Source organism: Leptodactylus fuscus, chromosome 9 (assembly GCF_031893055.1).
Source record: "Leptodactylus fuscus isolate aLepFus1 chromosome 9, aLepFus1.hap2, whole genome shotgun sequence".
In the NCBI taxonomy this organism is placed as follows: domain Eukaryota; kingdom Metazoa; phylum Chordata; class Amphibia; order Anura; family Leptodactylidae; genus Leptodactylus; species Leptodactylus fuscus.
The window spans coordinates 4735273-4756130 of NC_134273.1; the positions used below are offsets into that span (position 1 = coordinate 4735273).

General features: G+C 49.2%; 1 protein-coding gene across 2 annotated transcripts in view; it reads right to left on the bottom strand.

Annotated features, from left to right (window-relative positions):
• The window catches only part of USP24 (ubiquitin specific peptidase 24), a 48433-nt gene extending 32256 nt beyond the window's left edge, over window positions 1–16177 (bottom strand). For both annotated transcript variants that reach the window (XM_075286751.1, XM_075286750.1), the window contains exon 1: window positions 15797–16177. In XM_075286751.1, the coding sequence (XP_075142852.1) occupies window positions 15797–16048 (252 nt within the window). In that variant the 5' untranslated portion in view covers window positions 16049–16177. The remainder of the gene's footprint in view (window positions 1–15796) is intronic.
• Between the last annotated feature and the right edge of the window lie 4681 nt (window positions 16178–20858).

The window sequence follows — 20858 nt, forward strand, 5'->3', positions numbered from 1 at the left end:
TGGAGTATAATACAGGATAAGTAATGTAATGTATGTACACAGTGACTGTACCAGCAGAATAGTGAGCGCAGCTCTGGAGTATAATACAGGATAAGTAATGTAATGTATGTACACAGTGACTGCACCAGCAGAATAGTGAGCGCAGCTCTGGAGTATAATACAGGATAAGTAATGTAATGTATGTACACAGTGACTGTACCAGCAGAATAGTGAGCACAGCTCTGGAGTATAATACAGGATAAGTAATGTAATGTATGTACACAGTGACTGCACCAGCAGAATAGTGAGTGCAGCTCTGGAGTATAATACAGGATAAGTAATGTATGTACACGGAGACTGTACCAGCAGAATAGTGAGCGCAGCTCTGGAGTATAATACAGGATAAGTAATGTAATGTATGTACACAGTGACTGCACCAGCAGAATAGTGAGTGCAGCTCTGGAATATAATACAGGATAAGTAATGTATGTACACAGTGACTGTACCAGCAGAATAGTGAGCGCAGCTCTGGAGTATAATACAGGATAAGTAATGTAATGTATGTACACAGTGACTGTACCAGTAGAATAGTGAGCGCAGCTCTGGAGTATAATACAGGATAAGTAATGTAATGTATGTACACAGTGACTGCACCAGCAAAATAGTGAGCGCAGCTCTGGAGTATAATACAGGATAAGTAATGTAATGTATGTACACAGTGACTGCACCAGCAGAATAGTGAGCGCAGCTCTGGAGTATAATACAGGATAAGTAATGTAATGTATGTACACAGTGACTGTACCAGCAGAATAGTGAGCGCAGCTCTGGAGTATAATACAGGATAAGTAATGTAATGTATGTACACAGTGACTGTACTAGCAGAATAGTGAGCGCAGCTCTGGGGTATAATACAGGATAAGTAATGTAATGTATGTACACAGTGACTGCACCAGCAAAATAGTGAGCGCAGCTCTGGAGTATAATACAGGATAAGTAATGTATGTACACAGAGACTGCACCAGCAGAATAGTGAGCGCAGCTCTGGAGTATAATACAGGATAAGTAATGTAATGTATGTACACAGTGACTGCACCAGCAAAATAGTGAGCGCAGCTCTGGAGTATAATACAGGATAAGTAATGTAATGTATGTACACAGTGACTGCACCAGCAGAATAGTGAGCGCAGCTCTGGAGTATAATACAGGATAAGTAATGTATGTACACGGAGACTGTACCAGCAGAATAGTGAGCGCAGCTCTGGAGTATAATACAGGATAAGTAATGTAATGTATGTACACAGTGACTGCACCAGCAGAATAGTGAGCGCAGCTCTGGAGTATAATACAGGATAAGTAATGTAATGTATGTACACAGTGACTGCACCAGCAGAATAGTGAGCGCAGCTCTGGAGTATAATACAGGATAAGTAATGTAATGTATGTACACAGTGACTGTACCAGCAGAATAGTGAGCGCAGCTCTGGAGTATAATACAGGATAAGTAATGTAATGTATGTACACAGTGACTGTACCAGCAGAATAGTGAGCGCAGCTCTGGAGTATAATACAGGATAAGTAATGTAATGTATGTACACAGTGACTGTACCAGCAGAATAGTGAGCGCAGCTCTGGAGTATAATACAGGATAAGTAATGTAATGTATGTACACAGTGACTGTACCAGCAGAATAGTGAGCGCAGCTCTGGAGTATAATACAGGATGTAACTCAGGATCAGTACAGGATCAGTATTGTGTGTGAATAGTGGTTATACATCTGCATCTCCAGGCTTTTCTGGGTTATATCCAGAGTCTCCGCTCAGATTTGTGAGGTGAGCCCCTGCAGTCTGCGGCTGTACACACTACCAGGTTTTTATACAGTTTCCTCCCGTCTTCTCTTACATCTACATAACAGGAAGTCTGTGGTAAGAAGAGAAGATTCTCCGTCCACATCTCCCGCCTCACATCTATATGAGCAGTCGCCTACTTGCACTTCCACAATATAAAGCACCGTCCTCTTACTGCCAGACCATAAACATGTTACTATAATCATAATCTGATGGACGTCTTGTATAAACCATACGCCAAACATCCTGGTGTCAGATGGGCCTGAATCCTGCAGGAATTACACAGACGTCACGAGTCGTCCAACAGGAGTGAGACGAAAACCATAAGTAAATCCTAGAGCGGCAGACACGGGACTGCGTCAGGTTGTGCAAATGCAAAACCAATTGTCAAAATCCAGCGCTAGACTTACATATGTGCAGTGATGGCCGGGCCCAGAGCCTGTCACAGTAATAACCCATGACTATGGACCAGGTCCTGATAGATACACTGCGGCACAAGCCATTCCCTAATGTACAGGATCCCCTATTGGCACCAGATACCCCGGCCTGTGACCTGCAGCTTGTACTAAGACATTGTGTGCACTGACAGATCCTCAGATCACTGCGAACGCCTCTACAAGGAGAGAGCGAGCGCCCGAACATCACCCCCAACCCGCTAACACAAAGGCGCAATGAAACGAAGACGCTGCCGCGCACAAGAAATGTCGCTTCTGTTAATGAATATTGTCTGAGAAGAGCAGATTAGAGAATTACTTCATTATACGAAGAGCGACAGACGACTGCAGCGTACAACACTAGTATAGCAGGCAGCCAGGCCCAAATCTAACCAACAACATAATATACAAGGGGTCAACAATCCCCAAAAACAGCAGTAGCCAAATGTCATGTAAACTGAAGAACTACAAGTCCCATCATCCTCCTAAGTCTACAGTCTGTAAATCACTGTATAACAGAAGGATTATATTCTTTATATCCTGTACTGACCCCAAGTTATATCCTGTATTATACTCCAGAGCTGCGCTCACTATTCTGCTGGTGCAGTCACTGTGTACATACATTACATTACTTATCCTGTATTATACCCCAGAGCTGCGCTCACTATTCTGCTGGTACAGTCACTGTGTACATACATTACATTACTTATCCTGTATTATACCCCAGAGCTGCGTTCACTATTCTGCTGGTACAGTCACTGTGTACATACATTACATTACTTATCCTGTATTATACTCCAGAGCTGCGCTCACTATTCTGCTGGTACAGTCACTGTGTACATACATTACATTACTTATCCTGTATTATACTCCAGAGCTGCGCTCACTATTCTGCTGGTACAGTCACTGTGTACATACATTACATTACTTATCCTGTATTATACTCCAGAGCTGCGCTCACTATTCTGCTGGTACAGTCACTGTGTACATACACTCACCGGCCACTTTATTAGGTACACCATGCTAGTAACGGGTTGGACCCCTTTTTGCCTTCAGAACTGCCTCAATTCTTCGTGGCATAGATACAACAAGGTGCTGGAAGCATTCCTCAGAGATTTTGGTCCATATTGACATGATGGCATCACACAGTTGTCGCAGATTTGTCGGCTGCACATCCATGATGCGAATCTCCCGTTCCACCACATCCCAAAGATGCTCCTCTATTGGATTGAGATCTGGTGACTGTGGAGGCCATTGGAGTACAGTGAACTCATTGTCATGTTCAAGAAACCAGTCTGAGATGATTCCAGCTTTATGACATGGCATTGCATTATCCTGCTGAAAGTAGCCATCAGATGTTGGGGACATTGTGGTCATAAAGGGATGGACATGGTCAGCAACAATACTCAGGTAGGCTTTGGCGTTGCAACGATGCTCAATTGGTACCAAGGGGCCCAAAGAGTGCCAAGAAAATATTCCCCACGCCATGACACCACCACCACCAGCCTGAACCGTTACCGATACAAGGCAGGATGGATCCATGCTTTCATGTTGTTGACGCCAAATTCTGACCCTACCATCCGAATGTCGCAGCAGAAATCGAGACTCATCAGACCAGGCAACGTTTTTCCAATCTTCAATTGTCCAATTTCGATGAGCTTGTGCAAATTGTAGCCTCAGTTTCCTGTTCTTAGCTGAAAGGAGTGGCACCCGGTGTGGTCTTCTGCTGCTGTAGCCCATCTGTAGCCTCAAAGTTGGACGTACTGTGCGGCGTTCAGAGATGCTCTTCTGGCTACCTTGGTTGTAACGGGTGGCTATTTGAGTCACTGTTGCCTTTCTATCAGCTCGAACCAGTCTGGCCATTCTCCTCTGACCTCTGGCATCAACAACGCATTTCCGCCCACAGAACTGCCGCTCACTGGATGTTTTTTCTTTTTCGGACCATTCTCTGTAAACCCTAGAGATGGTTGTGCGTGAAAATCCCAGTAGATCAGCAGTTTCTGAAATACTCAGACCAGCCCTTCTGGCACCAACAACCATGCCACGTTCAAAGGCACTCAAATCACCTTTCTTCCCCATACTGATGCTCGGTTTGAACTGCAGGAGATTGTCTTGACCATGTCTACATGCCTAAATGCACTGAGTTGCCGCCATGTGATTGGCTGATTAGAAATTAAGTGTTAACGAGCAGTTGGACAGGTGTACCTAATAAAGTGGCCGGTGAGTGTACATTACATTACTTATCCTGTATTATACTCCAGAGCTGCGCTCACTATTCTGCTGGTACAGTCACTGTGTACATTACATTACTTATCCTGTATTATACTCCAGAGCTGCGCTCACTATTCTGCTGGTACAGTCACTGTGTACATACATTACATTACTTATCCTGTATTATACTCCAGAGCTGCGCTCACTATTCTGCTGGTGCAGTCACTGTGTACATACATTACATTACTTATCCTGTATTATACTCCAGAGCTGCGCTCACTATTCTGCTGGTACAGTCACTGTGTACATACATTACATTACTTATCCTGTATTATACTCCAGAGCTGCACTCACTATTCTGCTGGTACAGTCACTGTGTACATACATTACATTACTTATCCTGTATTATACTCCAGAGCTGCGCTCACTATTCTGCTGGTGCAGTCACTGTGTACATACATTACATTACTTATCCTGTATTATACTCCAGAGCTACGCTCACTATTCTGCTGGTACAGTCACTGTGTACATACATTACATTACTTATCCTGTATTATACTCCAGAGCTGCACTCACTATTCTGCTGGTGCAGTCATTGTGTACATACATTACATTACTTATCCTGTATTATACTCCAGAGCTGCGCTCACTATTCTGCTGGTACAGTCACTGTGTACATACATTACATTACTTATCCTGTATTATACTCCAGAGCTACGCTCACTATTCTGCTGGTACAGTCACTGTGTACATACATTACATTACTTATCCTGTATTATACTCCAGAGCTGCACTCACTATTCTGCTGGTGCAGTCACTGTGTACATACATTACATTACTTATCCTGTATTATACTCCAGAGCTGCGCTCACTATTCTGCTGATATCAGACATATAATGGGGTCTGGCAGAGTATTCACAGCCTTGAGAAGACAATGAGTTGTGCACGGCTTATGAAGCGGCTTCCTGGCATTGGGCACACAATGCTGCAGGGACAGGACAGGTCTGCACGTGTACAATGAGGTTACGTAGATAATACTTTCCCTGCACCGCAGTCACTATGGGATGTATCAAAGAATACCTGGTAAGACTTAGGCCTGGTTCACACCTGCGTTCGGTATTCCACTTGGGGACCCCTCGAACAGAATACCAAATGCATTAATAAGCGGTTAGTGAAGAAACCACATGGACCCTATAGATTAGAATGAGGTCCGTGTGTTTCTCATGCCGTATCTGCACAAATCATATGGAGAGCAGAGTGCTGCAGCAGTCTATGGGGTCTGTGCGGTTTCTTAGCGTTTGGTATTCCGATTGAGGGGTCCCCAAGTGGAGAATGGAATACCGAACGCAGATGTGGACCGGGCCCAGAGCAGAGACAGCGCCAACTGCTGGCCAGGCCAGGGAGAGCCCACTACTAAGCATCCAGGGATCCGCCACCACACAGACTGTCAGGGCCGGCTAGTTACTAAGCGCCATGTCTGGCCCTTACTGGGGAGAGGTCTGCAGAGACCCTGCACAATACCAGGCCGGGGTTAGTAACGCCCTGCTGGATTCACACGACAGCCATATAGTGAGACATCACAATACATGACGGATATTCCTGGGTTAGATTTCTTAATCTCGGTCTTTGGGCTGGCACTCGCACGGGGAGATTATAAAAGGTCAGACGGATCGCGTTCTCTGCTCAGACATTTCTGACAAGGGTCAGACCCCACACCGAGTCAGACAGGGGGGCAACAAACATTACAAGGGGCCATGAAAGCCTGAGGTTACTCCACAAGCTGCAAACCCTGTACAGGAGATCGGTGACCCCAGGGTCACAGGAAGTAACCGGAGCACTGTCCGGAGGGGTGCAGGGGGGGGACCAGGGCTGCTTATTTTATCCACCTTCATTTTAGGATACCAGAAAACCCCTTTAAGAAAATAATCAGCAAGAATTTTGTCCCATATTTGTCACCATACAATAGAGATACCGCTGTCAGATATGAGTAACACGACAACCCCGTCAGCGATGTCACAGCTCAGACACCCCTGCACCAGTCTCAGGGGGGCGCTCAATACATCACATGAAACTGACAAGGTCTTGCATCAGACGAAGCCCCATGGGGACAATCCTCCACAGACACGAGGAGAGCGACAAAGCCGAAAATACTCAATACTCAGCACTCACTGAGCCCACAATTCTCACAGCTGAAGGTTTGTCACATTGTATTCAGTCCTGAGAATCTCCAGTGAGCCGGACACAAAGCGGTCCTTATAAGCTGATACATTGTATTGTGGCAGGTAACAGGTATCAGTCTGTGGGGGGCGCTGGTGAGCGTCCACGTCTGTCTACATTGGATACAATTACACCAAACCCTCAGCTGTGACAAGTATCATGTCTGTAAACGAGTTTTCTGTTCCTACATTCACTGACTGCAAGCAGCGAGGTCGTAACACAAAGTCAGAGATGTGCAGAGCCTAACATGCCCTGAGGTGTACACCGTAACGCTGCACTCAGTGTACACCGCACTACCCGCTACCTGAGTCTCAGGCCTCCGCTGGGAGGTTGCGTATACAGTACAAGCCGCAGATGTGCAGAGAACGTCCCCGAAGTCAACAAATGTCAAAGCGATCTCGGAGCCTGAGCGTGCTGTAAGATTGCCAGCGGCAGAAACATCATGTGCTTGTCAGTCCTATTAAAGGGATAGTCCCACCTTAGAAAGTGATGGCGTATTACTAATATGGAGGGGGGTCCAAACTTGTGAATGAAGGGGCTCTGCCATGTCCTGACCCCTCTGCTCTGCAGTCACATCCACTGGTATGGTTCAGCTCTAGTCCCCGGCATAGACGGATGTCCAGAGCAACGCTCTGCAGGGAGAACTACTGAATGCACCAGAGGGGCGAAGCAAGAGACATCCCATTATACTATAGAAGGATCCCTTTAAGAGGGTCACAGACTACTACAGTATAAAGGGGGGCTTCAGGAATCACCATGTTCATCCTCAGACTACTGATGGACAGAATCTTAGGACTACAGTAAAGACTGACACTGAAAAACATAAAAACAGGGTATATAGCGATGCTGCTTTATCAGCCTATCAGGGTCAGTGGAGAGCTGAGTGACCCTTATTATAGAGTCAACTGGCATCTGTTAAATGTGGGTGGTGGTGGTGGGGGAGTCACCAAACCCCCTACAAGAGGGTCAGAGTTACAATTTTGCCTAAAGCAAGAGGCCTTTATATGTCTATAGGATATACCCCGCACATACATGTACTCGGCAGACGTGGCGCTCTATTTATAGTCACATGACAGCAGGACGGCCCCGCACAGTCAGCACCTTCTATAGACAGTCATGTAATGAGACCAGTCAGCAGAGACACCAGCCCTAAAGCTCAGCTCCGTACTATGTGAGGGCAGGCTATTGTTCCCTGGTGTCAGCCAATGGAAATGCCTCAGGGGGTGATATCAGTGCTGAGGTGTAATAAGAGGAGCGGCCGATATTAGTCATGTATGATGTGGAAACCGGCAGAGACATTTACATCATATGTGACGGATATCAGTCCTCTTATTACACCCCGGTACTGATATATCCAATGCCAATGCCCAATGCCAGGAAGCCGCTTCATAAGCCGTGCACAACTCATTGTCTTCTCAAGGCTGTGAATACTCTGCCAGACCCCATTATATGTCTGATATCAGCAGAATAGTGAGCGCAGCTCTGGAGTATAATACAGGATAAGTAATGTAATGTATGTACACAGTGACTGCACCAGCAGAATAGTGAGTGCAGCTCTGGAGTATAATACAGGATAAGTAATGTAATGTATGTACACAGTGACTGCACCAGCAGAATAGTGAGCGCAGCTCTGCAGTATAATACAGGATAAGTAATGTAATGTATGTACACAGTGACTGTACCAGCAGAATAGTGAGCGCAGCTCTGGGGTATAATACAAGATAAGTAATGTAATGTATGTACACAGTGACTGCACCAGCAGAATAGTGAGCGCAGCTCTGGAGTATAATACAGGATAAGTAATGTATGTACACAGTGACTGCACCAGCAGAATAGTGAGCGCAGCTCTGGAGTATAATACAGGATAAGTAATGTAATGTATGTACACAGTGACTGTACCAGCAGAATAGTGAGCGCAGCTCTGGAGTATAATACAGGATAAGTAATGTAATGTATGTACACAGTGACTGCACCAGCAGAATAGTGAGCGCAGCTCTGGAGTATAATACAGGATAAGTAATGTAATGTATGTACACAGTGACTGTACGAGCAGAATAGTGAGCGCAGCTCTGGAGTATAATACAGGATAAGTAATGTAATGTATGTACACAGTGACTGTACCAGCAGAATAGTGAGCGCAGCTCTGGAGTATAATACAGGATAAGTAATGTAATGTATGTACACAGTGACTGTACGAGCAGAATAGTGAGCGCAGCTCTGGAGTATAATACAGGATAAGTAATGTAATGTATGTACACAGTGACTGTACCAGCAGAATAGTGAGCGCAGCTCTGGAGTATAATACAGGATAAGTAATGTAATGTATGTACACAGTGACTGCACCAGCAGAATAGTGAGCGCAGCTCTGGAGTATAATACAGGATAAGTAATGTAATGTATGTACACAGTGACTGTACCAGCAGAATAGTGAGCGCAGCTCTGGAGTATAATACAGGATAAGTAATGTAATGTATGTACACAGTGACTGTACCAGCAGAATAGTGAGCGCAGCTCTGGAGTATAATACAGGATAAGTAATGTAATGTATGTACACAGTGACTGTACCAGCAGAATAGTGAGCGCAGCTCTGGAGTATAATACAGGATAAGTAATGTAATGTATGTACACAGTGACTGCACCAGCAGAATAGTGAGCGCAGCTCTGGAGTATAATACAGGATAAGTAATGTAATGTATGTACACAGTGACTGTACCAGCAGAATAGTGAGCGCAGCTCTGGAGTATAATACAGGATAAGTAATGTAATGTATGTACACAGTGACTGCACCAGCAGAATAGTGAGCGCAGCTCTGCAGTATAATACAGGCTAAGTAATGTAATGTATGTACACAGTGACTGTACCAGCAGAATAGTGAGCGCAGCTCTGGAGTATAATACAGGATAAGTAATGTAATGTATGTACACAGTGACTGCACCAGCAGAATAGTGAGCGCAGCTCTGCAGTATAATACAGGCTAAGTAATGTAATGTATGTACACAGTGACTGCACCAGCAGAATAGTGAGCGCAGCTCTGGAGTATAATACAGGATAAGTAATGTAATGTATGTACACAGTGACTGCACCAGCAGAATAGTGAGCGCAGCTCTGCAGTATAATACAGGATAAGTAATGTAATGTATGTACACAGTGACTGTACCAGCAGAATAGTGAGCGCAGCTCTGGGGTATAATACAAGATAAGTAATGTAATGTATGTACACAGTGACTGCACCAGCAGAATAGTGAGCGCAGCTCTGGGGTATAATACAGGATAAGTAATGTAATGTATGTACACAGTGACTGCACCAGCAGAATAGTGAGCGCAGCTCTGGAGTATAATACAGGATAAGTAATGTAATGTATGTACACAGTGACTGTACCAGCAGAATAGTGAGCGCAGCTCTGGAGTATAATGCAGGATAAGTAATGTAATGTATGTACACAGTGACTGTACCAGCAGAATAGTGAGCGCAGCTCTGGAGTATAATACAGGATAAGTAATGTAATGTATGTACACAGTGACTGTACCAGCAGAATAGTGAGCGCAGCTCTGGAGTATAATACAGGATAAGTAATGTAATGTATGTACACAGTGACTGTACCAGCAGAATAGTGAGCGCAGCTCTGGAGTATAATACAGGATAAGTAATGTAATGTATGTACACAGTGACTGCACCAGAATAGTGAGCGCAGCTCTGGAGTACAATACAGGATAAGTAATGTAATGTATGTACACAGTGACTGCACCAGCAGAATAGTGAGCGCAGCTCTGGAGTATAATACAGGATAAGTAATGTAATGTATGTACACAGTGACTGTACGAGCAGAATAGTGAGCGCAGCTCTGGAGTGTAATACAGGATAAGTAATGTAATGTATGTACACAGTGACTGCACCAGAATAGTGAGCGCAGCTCTGCAGTATAATACAGGATAAGTAATGTAATGTATGTACACAGTGACTGTACCAGCAGAATAGTGAGCGCAGCTCTGGAGTATAATACAGGATAAGTAATGTAATGTATGTACACAGTGACTGCACCAGCAGAATAGTGAGCGCAGCTCTGGAGTATAATACAGGATAAGTAATGTAATGTATGTACACATATGCTGACAGTGGGACAATTATTTTTTTTCTTTAATATATATTGTGATATATAGGGATCACAATGTATATTTTTTCCCTATCAGTATGTCTTTTTCTAGTATGGGAGGAAATCCACACAAACACGGGGAGATCATACAAACTCTTTGCAGATGTTGTTCCTGGTGGGATTTGAACCCAGGACTTCAGCGTTGCAAGGCTGCAGTGATAACCACTGGACCACTGTGTTACCCCATACAGTAGAGGCTGCGGTCTCTTCATAGATCTGTCTGCCATCTCTGTGCTGGAATGGAAATCTACACCAATTAGGAATGTAGTATGTGTACTGGTGCAGATTTCCAGGTAAGTGATGCCAGAAAACTAATGAGAGTTATAATAAATCTGCCTCGGCCTGACCCCATCCCTACTGATATTTGGCAGACAAAGAGGGAATTTTTTTTTTTAAATGTAGATTGTGACCCCCATAGAGGGATATATATATATATATATATATATATATATATATATATATATATATATGGATCACAATGTACATTATATTTTCCTATCAGTATGTCTTTGTAGAATGGGAGGAAACCCACGCAAACACGGGGAGAACATACAAACTCCTTGCAGATGTTGTTCTTGGCGGGATTCGAACCCAGGACTCCAGCGCTGCAATGCTAACCACTGAGCCACCGTGCTGACCAACAAAGAGGGAACGTGGAGCAAGAAAGGTCCTTATATCAAACTCGCCTCATTACCTTCCCTCTATGAGTGTCCTGGTGCATTTGGCGCAGTGACCTCACAGTGGCTCAGACTGCCGATCCACTCTATGAGGTCACTGGTTCCAGGTTATGGGAAATCTCATTTGTAGAACAGAACCATTTCCAGGAGTCATAATGGAGGAGACATCAGGGTCACATGCTGTACAGTGTGACTACAACTGGGAGGGGGCTCAGTAGGGCCACAAGGAAGCCCCTGGGGCTGACAGCTAAAGGTCACTCCTTAGAACCTCCCTCCTCGGTGCAGACGTCCCCCACAGCAGACCAGGAGGGGTGTGAGGACCCCAAGAATGACTGAGAGACCCCAGAACTGACAGGAACCCCCCCAGACCGAAATGACAGACAATAGGAAGGCCCCCTGGAAGAGCGGATACCCCTGGAGCTGGGGAGCAGGTCTTATACCTCACTGACTAACAGCTCTTGTGGCTCATCTGGCAGATCCCTCCCTCAATAAGTCCTCCTGTCACACAAATCCTCAGAGGACCCCTCTGGTCAGACACATGGTCCACACTCTCCTCAGGCAATTCCTCCTGTCATAGGTGATTAATCCCATCAGACACCTCCTGTCACACACTGGTCGGCCCTTCCCTCGCTCCCTCCGGTGACCCCTCCTGTCACACACTGGTCCGCCCCTCTATCTGCTGACCCCTCCTGGCACACGTGTCCCCTTACTTTCAGGTGACCACTCCCTCCGGTGACCCCTCCTGTCACCACAGGCCCGCCCCACCCTCCGGTGACCCCTCCTGTCACACACACAGGCCGGGCCCGCCCTCGCTCCCTCCGGTGACCCCTCCTGTCACACACAGGCCCGGCCCGCCCTCGCTCCCCCCGGTGACCCCTCCTGTCACACACAGGCCCGGCCCGCCCTCGCTCCCTCCGGTGACCCCTCCTGTCACACACTGGTCCGCCCCACCCTCACTCCCTCCGGTGACCCCTCCTGTCACATACAGACACGCCCCTTTCTCCCACCCTCCGGTGACCCCTCCTGTCACACATAGCCCCCCTCTCCTGTCACACACAGGCCCGCCCTCGCTCCCTCCGGTGACCCCTCCTGTCACACACTGGTCCGGCCCGCCCTCGCTCCCTCCGGTGACCCCTCCTGTCACACACTGGTCCGGCCCGCCCTCGCTCCCTCCGGTGACCCCTCCTGTCACACATAGCCCCCCTCTCCTGTCACACACAGGCCCGCCCTCGCTCCCTCCGGTGACCCCTCCTGTCACACACTGGTCCGGCCCGCCCTCGCTCCCTCCGGTGACCCCTCCTGTCACACACTGGTCCGCCCCACCCTCACTCCCTCCGGTGACCCCTCCTGTCACACACTGGTCCGGCCCGCCCTCGCTCCCTCCGGTGACCCCTCCTGTCACACATAGCCCCCCTCTCCTGTCACACACAGGCCCGCCCTCGCTCCCTCCGGTGACCCCTCCTGTCACACACTGGTCCGGCCCGCCCTCGCTCCCTCCGGTGACCCCTCCTGTCACACACTGGTCCGCCCCACCCTCACTCCCTCCGGTGACCCCTCCTGTCACACACTGGTCCGGCCCGCCCTCGCTCCCTCCGGTGACCCCTCCTGTCACACACTGGTCCGCCCCACCCTCACTCCCTCCGGTGACCCCTCCTGTCACACACTGGTCCGGCCCGCCCTCGCTCCCTCCGGTGACCCCTCCTGTCACACATAGCCCCCCTCTCCTGTCACACACAGGCCCGCCCTCGCTCCCTCCGGTGACCCCTCCTGTCACACACTGGTCCGGCCCGCCCTCGCTCCCTCCGTTGACCCCTCCTGTCACACACTGGTCCGCCCCACCCTCACTCCCTCCGGTGACCCCTCCTGTCACATACAGACACGCCCCTTTCTCCCACCCTCCGGTGACCCCTCCTGTCACACACAGGCCCGGCCCGCCCTCGCTCCCTCCGGTGACCCCTCCTGTCACACACAGGCCCGGCCCGCCCTCGCTCCCTCCGGTGACCCCTCCTGTCACACACTGGTCCGCCCCACCCTCACTCCCTCCGGTGACCCCTCCTGTCACACATAGCCCCCCTCTCCTGTCACACACAGTGCAGCCCTCGCTCCCTCCGGTGACCCCTCCTGTCACACACAGGCCCGGCCCGCCCTCGTTCCCTCCAGTGACCCCTCCTGTCACACACCGGCCCGCCCCTCCCTCGTTCCCTCCGGTGACCCCTCCTGTCACACACCGGCCCGCCCCTCCCTCGTTCCCTCCGGTGACCCCTCCTGTCACACACCGGCCCGCCCCTCCCTCGTTCCCTCCGGTGACCCCTCCTGTCACACACCGGCCCGCCCCTCCCTCGTTCCCTCCGGTGACCCCTCCTGTCACACACCGGCCCGCCCCTCCCTCGTTCCCTCCGGTGACCCCTCCTGTCACACATAGCCCCCCTCTCCTGTCACACACAGTGCAGCCCTCGCTCCCTCCGGTGACCCCTCCTGTCACACACCGGCCCGCCCCTCCCTCGTTCCCTCCGGTGACCTCTCCTGTCACACATAGCCCCCCTCTCCTGTCACACACAGTGCAGCCCTCGCTCCCTCCGGTGACCCCTCCTGTCGCACACACAGGCCCCCCTCTCCTGTCACACACAGGCCCGCCCTCGCTCCCTCCGGTGACCCCTCCTGTCACACACTGGTCCGGCCCGCCCTCGCTCCCTCCGGTGACCCCTCCTGTCACACACTGGTCCGGCCCGCCCTCGCTCCCTCCGGTGACCCCTCCTGTCACACACCGGCCTGCCCCTCCCTCGTTCCCTCCGGTGACCCCTCCTGTCACACACATAGCCCCCCTCTCCTGTCACACACTGGTCCGCCCCACCCTCACTCCCTCCGGTGACCCCTCCTGTCACATACAGACACGCCCCTTTCTCCCACCCTCCGGTGACCCCTCCTGTCACACACAGGCCCGGCCCGCCCTCGCTCCCTCCGGTGACCCCTCCTGTCACACACCGGTCCGGCCCGCCCTCGCTCCCTCCGGTGACCCCTCCTGTCACACACCGGCCCGCCCCTCCCTCGTTCCCTCCGGTGACCCCTCCTGTCACACACATAGCCCCCCTCTCCTGTCACACACAGGCCCGCCCTCGCTCCCTCCAGTGACCCCTCCTGTCACACACCGGCCCGCCCCTCCCTCGCTCCCTCCGGTGACCCCTCCTGTCACACACCGGCCCGCCCCTCCCTCGTTCCCTCCGGTGACCCCTCCTGTCACACACCGGCCCGCCCCTCCCTCGTTCCCTCCGGTGACCCCTCCTGTCACACACCGGCCCGCCCCTCCCTCGTTCCCTCCGGTGACCCCTCCTGTCACACACCGGCCCGCCCCTCCCTCGTTCCCTCCGGTGACCCCTCCTGTCACACACCGGCCCGCCCCTCCCTCGTTCCCTCCGGTGACCCCTCCTGTCACACACCGGCCCGCCCCTCCCTCGTTCCCTCCGGTGACCCCTCCTGTCACACACCGGCCCGCCCCTCCCTCGTTCCCTCCGGTGACCCCTCCTGTCACACACCGGCCCGCCCCACCCTCACTCCCTCCGGTGACCCCTCCTGTCACACATAGCCCCCCTCTCCTGTCACACACAGTGCAGCCCTCGCTCCCTCCGGTGACCCCTCCTGTCACACACAGGCCCGGCCCGCCCTCGTTCCCTCCGGTGACCCCTCCTGTCACACACCGGCCCGCCCCTCCCTCGTTCCCTCCGGTGACCCCTCCTGTCACACACCGGCCCGCCCCTCCCTTGTTCCCTCCGGTGACCCCTCCTGTCACACATAGCCCCCCTCTCCTGTCACACACAGTGCAGCCCTCGCTCCCTCCGGTGACCCCTCCTGTCACACACCGGCCCGCCCCTCCCTCGCTCCCTCCGGTGACCCCTCCTGTCACACACCGGCCCGCCCCTCCCTCGCTCCCTCCGGTGACCCCTCCTGTCACACACACCGGCCCGCCCCTCCCTCGCTCCCTCCGGTGACCCCTCCTGTCACACACCGGCCCGCCCCTCCCTCGCTCCCTCCGGTGACCCCTCCTGTCACACACCGGCCCGCCCCTCCCTCGTTCCCTCCGGTGACCCCTCCTGTCACACACACCGGCCCCCTCTCCTGTCACACACTGGTCCGCCCCTCCCTCGCTCCCTCCGGTGACCCCTCCTGTCACACACCGGCCCGCCCCTCCCTCGTTCCCTCCGGTGACCCCTCCTGTCACACACATAGCCCCCCTCTCCTGTCACACACATGGCGGCACTTTGACAGCTCCGTCCTCCTCCTCCTCTCACCTCGGGCTCCACCACCTCATGGTAGGCGGGGGGCGGGTCGAAGCCTGTACTTCTGCCGCCGCCGCCGTCGCCCCGGGAGCCGCTGTCCATGGGCTCGTAGCCGTAGTCCAGGCCGGGCCGCTCGTTAGTCAGCAGAGCCACCGCCTCGTTAATGTCGTTCTTGGCCAGGCGCAGGGCCTTGCGGATAGCGCCCGGGTCCGAGAAGCCCATGCAGAGCAGGGTAGTCATGTGCTGCTCCTCCTCCGTCTCCATGCTGCAGCCTCCGGGGGCGCCGGCCCGCTCCACACACCGGGACTCACGCTCTGTGCCTCACGGGAGAGCTTCTGTGCGCCGCCATGTTGACTGGCAGCCCTCACCGTCCGCCCCGGGACACGCCCACACTCGGCTGGGAAACGAGGGCGGAGCCGGCTGTGCCACCTGACAGGTCACGTGACTCACGGAGACATCTTTGTGGCTGGAAGAGAGACCTTTCTAGATGGGCGCAGCGCGTGACGCGGTCATGTGACCCGCGACCGGATGTTGTGGGTGACCATCTTATGATTGGCAGAATCGACCGGAAGCCAGTAGTAGAACAAGGCGGCCATATTGTGGATGGTAAAAGATTTCCTATTTTAACAAGCTTTGGAAGCCATTACTGTATGTTTATTACTACCTGGAGACCTGAGCCCGTGTGGGCAGACCCTACAAGACCACTTAATGCCAAAACCAAGAAAATCTCAGGAAGTTCTTTAATTTCCAGGGTTAATTATCAGTAATGGCCAGAAATCTGAGCCAAAGATCTTATGGCATCTCCTGTGTGTTCAGTGTCTTAGGGTGCAGCGACTCGGTGCCATGTATGTGTCCCTCAGGAGACGTGACCTGGAGATGGCCGCTATGAGGCGTGTTGGCCATTTCCAGTAACAACTAGCAGAATAATGGCTGACAATAAAATCGTACAAATGGCGAGTGAGCAAGGAGACCCTGGAGGAAGCGGCTGATGTCCATGGACCCCACATACTTATGAACGCAGGGACGGGGGGGGGGGGTTCTGCCATTTTTTTGGGCGCAAACCAAACATTACAGTCCATGGGGTCCGAGGGATTCCTTGGGTAATCACTTTATAAGCAGATTAGGTTTCCGTTCTTTGGGTCCCCAAGCGAACACAAAGAACAGAATGCTGAATGCAGGTGTGAATATAGCGTTACATGTCTTATCCCATTCCCTCCTTCCTCAGATCCTGACACCTCCATCTAGAAGTTTCTCTGCATCCCTGCATGTAGTATCTGTATATTCCGAGGTCCCGGCTGGTGACGGCTCAGACAGCTTCACTTATAGGTTCTTATTTATTAATAAATGGCCAGACCAGTGCACCGAGCACCCCAGTAACCTCTTGTGTCTCTCTATTTCCTTACAGAGTGTTAGCTCTTGTGCCCGGCCCTCACTCCTATTGTTTGATAAGTTCATTTCTTTGTCTCATATTGTCTCTTCTTTTGTCCCCAGATCTGTAAAGTGCCCCGGAATATTTTGGCGTTATAGAAATAAAGGTATTATTTACTATTATTAAATACCATAAATTGCAGGCGGTTTCTATAGGAATGGACGCGGCATAAGGGAACAATCTTGCAAACTTTTGGATGGATTATCTGAGGTGTGAGGGGTGTGGATGTTGGAACCCCAAAGATTAAATCAGATACCGATGACGACCCTCACAGATCAGATAATGATGCCCCAGCTCTACCAATCAGACACCAATGAGCCATCCCTACTGATCAAATACCAAAGATGACCCCTACCGATCAGATACTGATGACCCACCACTACTGATCAGATACCAATGAAGATTCCTGCTGATCAGATACTGATAACCGACCCCTACTGATCAGATACTGATAACCGACCCCTACTGATCAGATACTGATGACGACCCCTACTGATCAGATACCGATAAAGGCCCCTACCAAGCGATCAGATACTGATGACCCATCTCTACCGATCACTTAGTAAAAACAATCCCTACTGATCAGATACCTATGACGACCCCTACTGATCAGATACCGATAAATGCCCCTACCAAGCGATCAGATACTGATGACCCATCTCTACCTATCAGTTACTAATGACAATCCCTACCGATCAGATACTGATAACCGACCCCTACTGATCACATACTGATGACCCATCTCTACCGATCAGTTACTAATGACAACCTCTACTGATCAGAAACTGATAACCGACCCCTACTGATCAGATACTGATAACCGACCCCTACTGATCAGATACTGATGATCCACCTCTATCGGTCAGATACCAATGAAGACCCCTACTGATCAGATACTGATGACTAACCCCTACTGATCAGATACCTATGATGACCCCTACTGATCAGATACTGATGACCCATCTCTACCGGTCAGATAGCAATGATGACCCCTACTGATCAGTTACTGATGACGACCCCTACTGATCAGATACTGATAAAGGCCCCTACCAAGTGATCAAATGCTGACGACCCATCTCTACCGATTAGATACGGAGGACACACCCCTAACAATCAGTTGCCTCACATGGCATTAAAGGGAAAATCCCTTTAACTGTGCCAATTCCAGGGCTCCCATAACCCTGACAACTACAACATGCCAATTACTATTGCAGCTATATTGCCTCATTAACAATGATAACCTCAGTCCGGCAATGACTATGACCACCGTGCCCCATAACTATCACAGCCATGTGAATAGTTCCAGTCCTCCATGTTCCCATGATGCCGCGTGCTCTTGCGTCAGTGACCGGTTACCATGTACGGCCAGTCAGCAACTGATCACAGAGATTCTGGCGCTCACAATATGGATCCTTCTGCAAGTACAAGGTGGAGCAGGGACCCAGAGCAACGAATCAGATCGCTGCTTACACCTAAGGGCCGCTGTATCATGAGATGAGTAATCTGATTGGTTGACCGCTCCAGGATCCCTTTGCCTCAGTAATTAGTTGATATTTTGGCAGTCGCCCCCTTTGGTCTGTCATTGCAGGCGCTGCACATTCCTGTGTGATGACATAGTCAGTACCTGGTGCGGTGAAGCCTTCATTCTTGGATAGGACATGTGTGAATAACATGTTACAGAGAAGCTGGGGCACGGACTACGGTATCAGGCGATCCGGGCCGCCCCCGCTGACATATTTACTGCTCCGTCCAGGGTTCCTGATGTTTCGAGCACCGAGCCTCTTTTTCTCAGACAATTTTTCATTACTTACTGATGGACGGAGGGTGAGATCCCGAACTGTACGTGCAAATATTACCTAGACATCAATTATTCTTAAAGGGAAACTCCAGGTCAGGGCGACTAAACTGTAACTGCAGTGTAAGGAAAAGTTCTACAACTTTATAAAAGCCTTGTCTCCCGCTTCCTGACTATTTTGCAGATCTCTGTTTGCTGTCAGTGAAGGAAAGGTTCATTGTTTGCACCTAGAGGCATGTTTATACTCAGTATTTCTCACAGCTGAGGGTTTGTTGCAGTTATTTCCATCTACAGAATTCAGTTGAACTTATTCCTGTGCTCATTATCGCCCCCTGCTGATTAATGCTTAAAAAATACTGGGGGAGATTGGGGGGGGGGGGGGAGAAACTGCAGGCGTATTCACTGTCCATACACACTGTTAGGTGACAGGTATCAGCCTGCAGCACATATAGGGTTAATATAATGTAATATGGCAGAACGATCTCGGATTGCTCAGTCCCACAGATGAGTAATGTATTGGAGCTTCTCCGCTGTTCTGTGTTTCAGCCAAATGAATCAGAGCTGACGTATCCCCAACCTGATCTAACGTATACAAGAAGCCAAAATCTCCCCTAAAAGTTTGATGGAAAGCCAAAGTGAAGTCTGTATAGTCAACTGATATAGATAGATAGATAGATAGATAGATAGATAGATAGATAGATAGATAGGAGTTAGATAGATAGATAGATAGATAGATAGATAGGAGATAGATAGGAGTTAGATAGATAGATAGATAGATAGATAGATAGGAGATAGATAGATAGATAGATAGATAGGAGATAGATAGATAGATAGATAGATAGATAGATAGGAGATAGATACATAGATAGATAGATAGATAGGAGATAGATAGATAGATAGATAGATAGATAGATAGATAGGAGATAGATAGATAGATAGGAGATAGATAGATAGATAGATAGATAGATAGATAGATAGATAGGAGATAGATACATAGATAGATAGATAGATAGATAGATAGGAGATAGATAGATAGATAGATAGATAGATAGATAGGAGATAGATAGATAGATAGATAGATAGATAGGAGTTAGATAGATAGATAGATAGATAGATAGATAAATAGAAGATAGATAGATAGATAGATAGGAGTTAGATAGATAGGAGATAGATAGATAGATAGATAGATAGATAGATAGATAGGAGATAGATAGATAGATAGATAGATAGATAGATAGATAGGAGATAAATAGATAGGAGATAGATAGATAGGAGATAGATAGGAGTTAGATAGATAGGAGTTAGATAGATAGATAGATAGATAGATAGGAGATAGATAGATAGATAGATAGATAGATAGGAGATAGATAGATAGATAGATAGATAGATAGATAGATAGATAGGAGATAGATAGATAGATAGATAGATAGATAGATAGATAGGAGATAGATAGATAGATAGATAGATAGATAGATAGATAGATAGATAGGAGATAGATAGATAGATAGATAGATAGATAGATAGGAGATAGATAGATAGATAGATAGATAGATAGATAGATAGATAGGAGGGAGATAGATAGATAGATAGATAGATAGATAGATAGATAGGAGTTAGATAGATAGATAGATAGATAGATAGATAGATAGGAGTTAGATAGATAGATAGATAGATAGATAGATAGGAGATAGATAGGAGTTAGATAGATAGATAGATAGATAGATAGATAGATAGATAGGAGATAGATAGATAGATAGATAGATAGGAGATAGATACATAGATAGATAGATAGATAGATAGATAGATAGGAGATAGATAGATAGATAGATAGATAGATAGGAGATAGATAG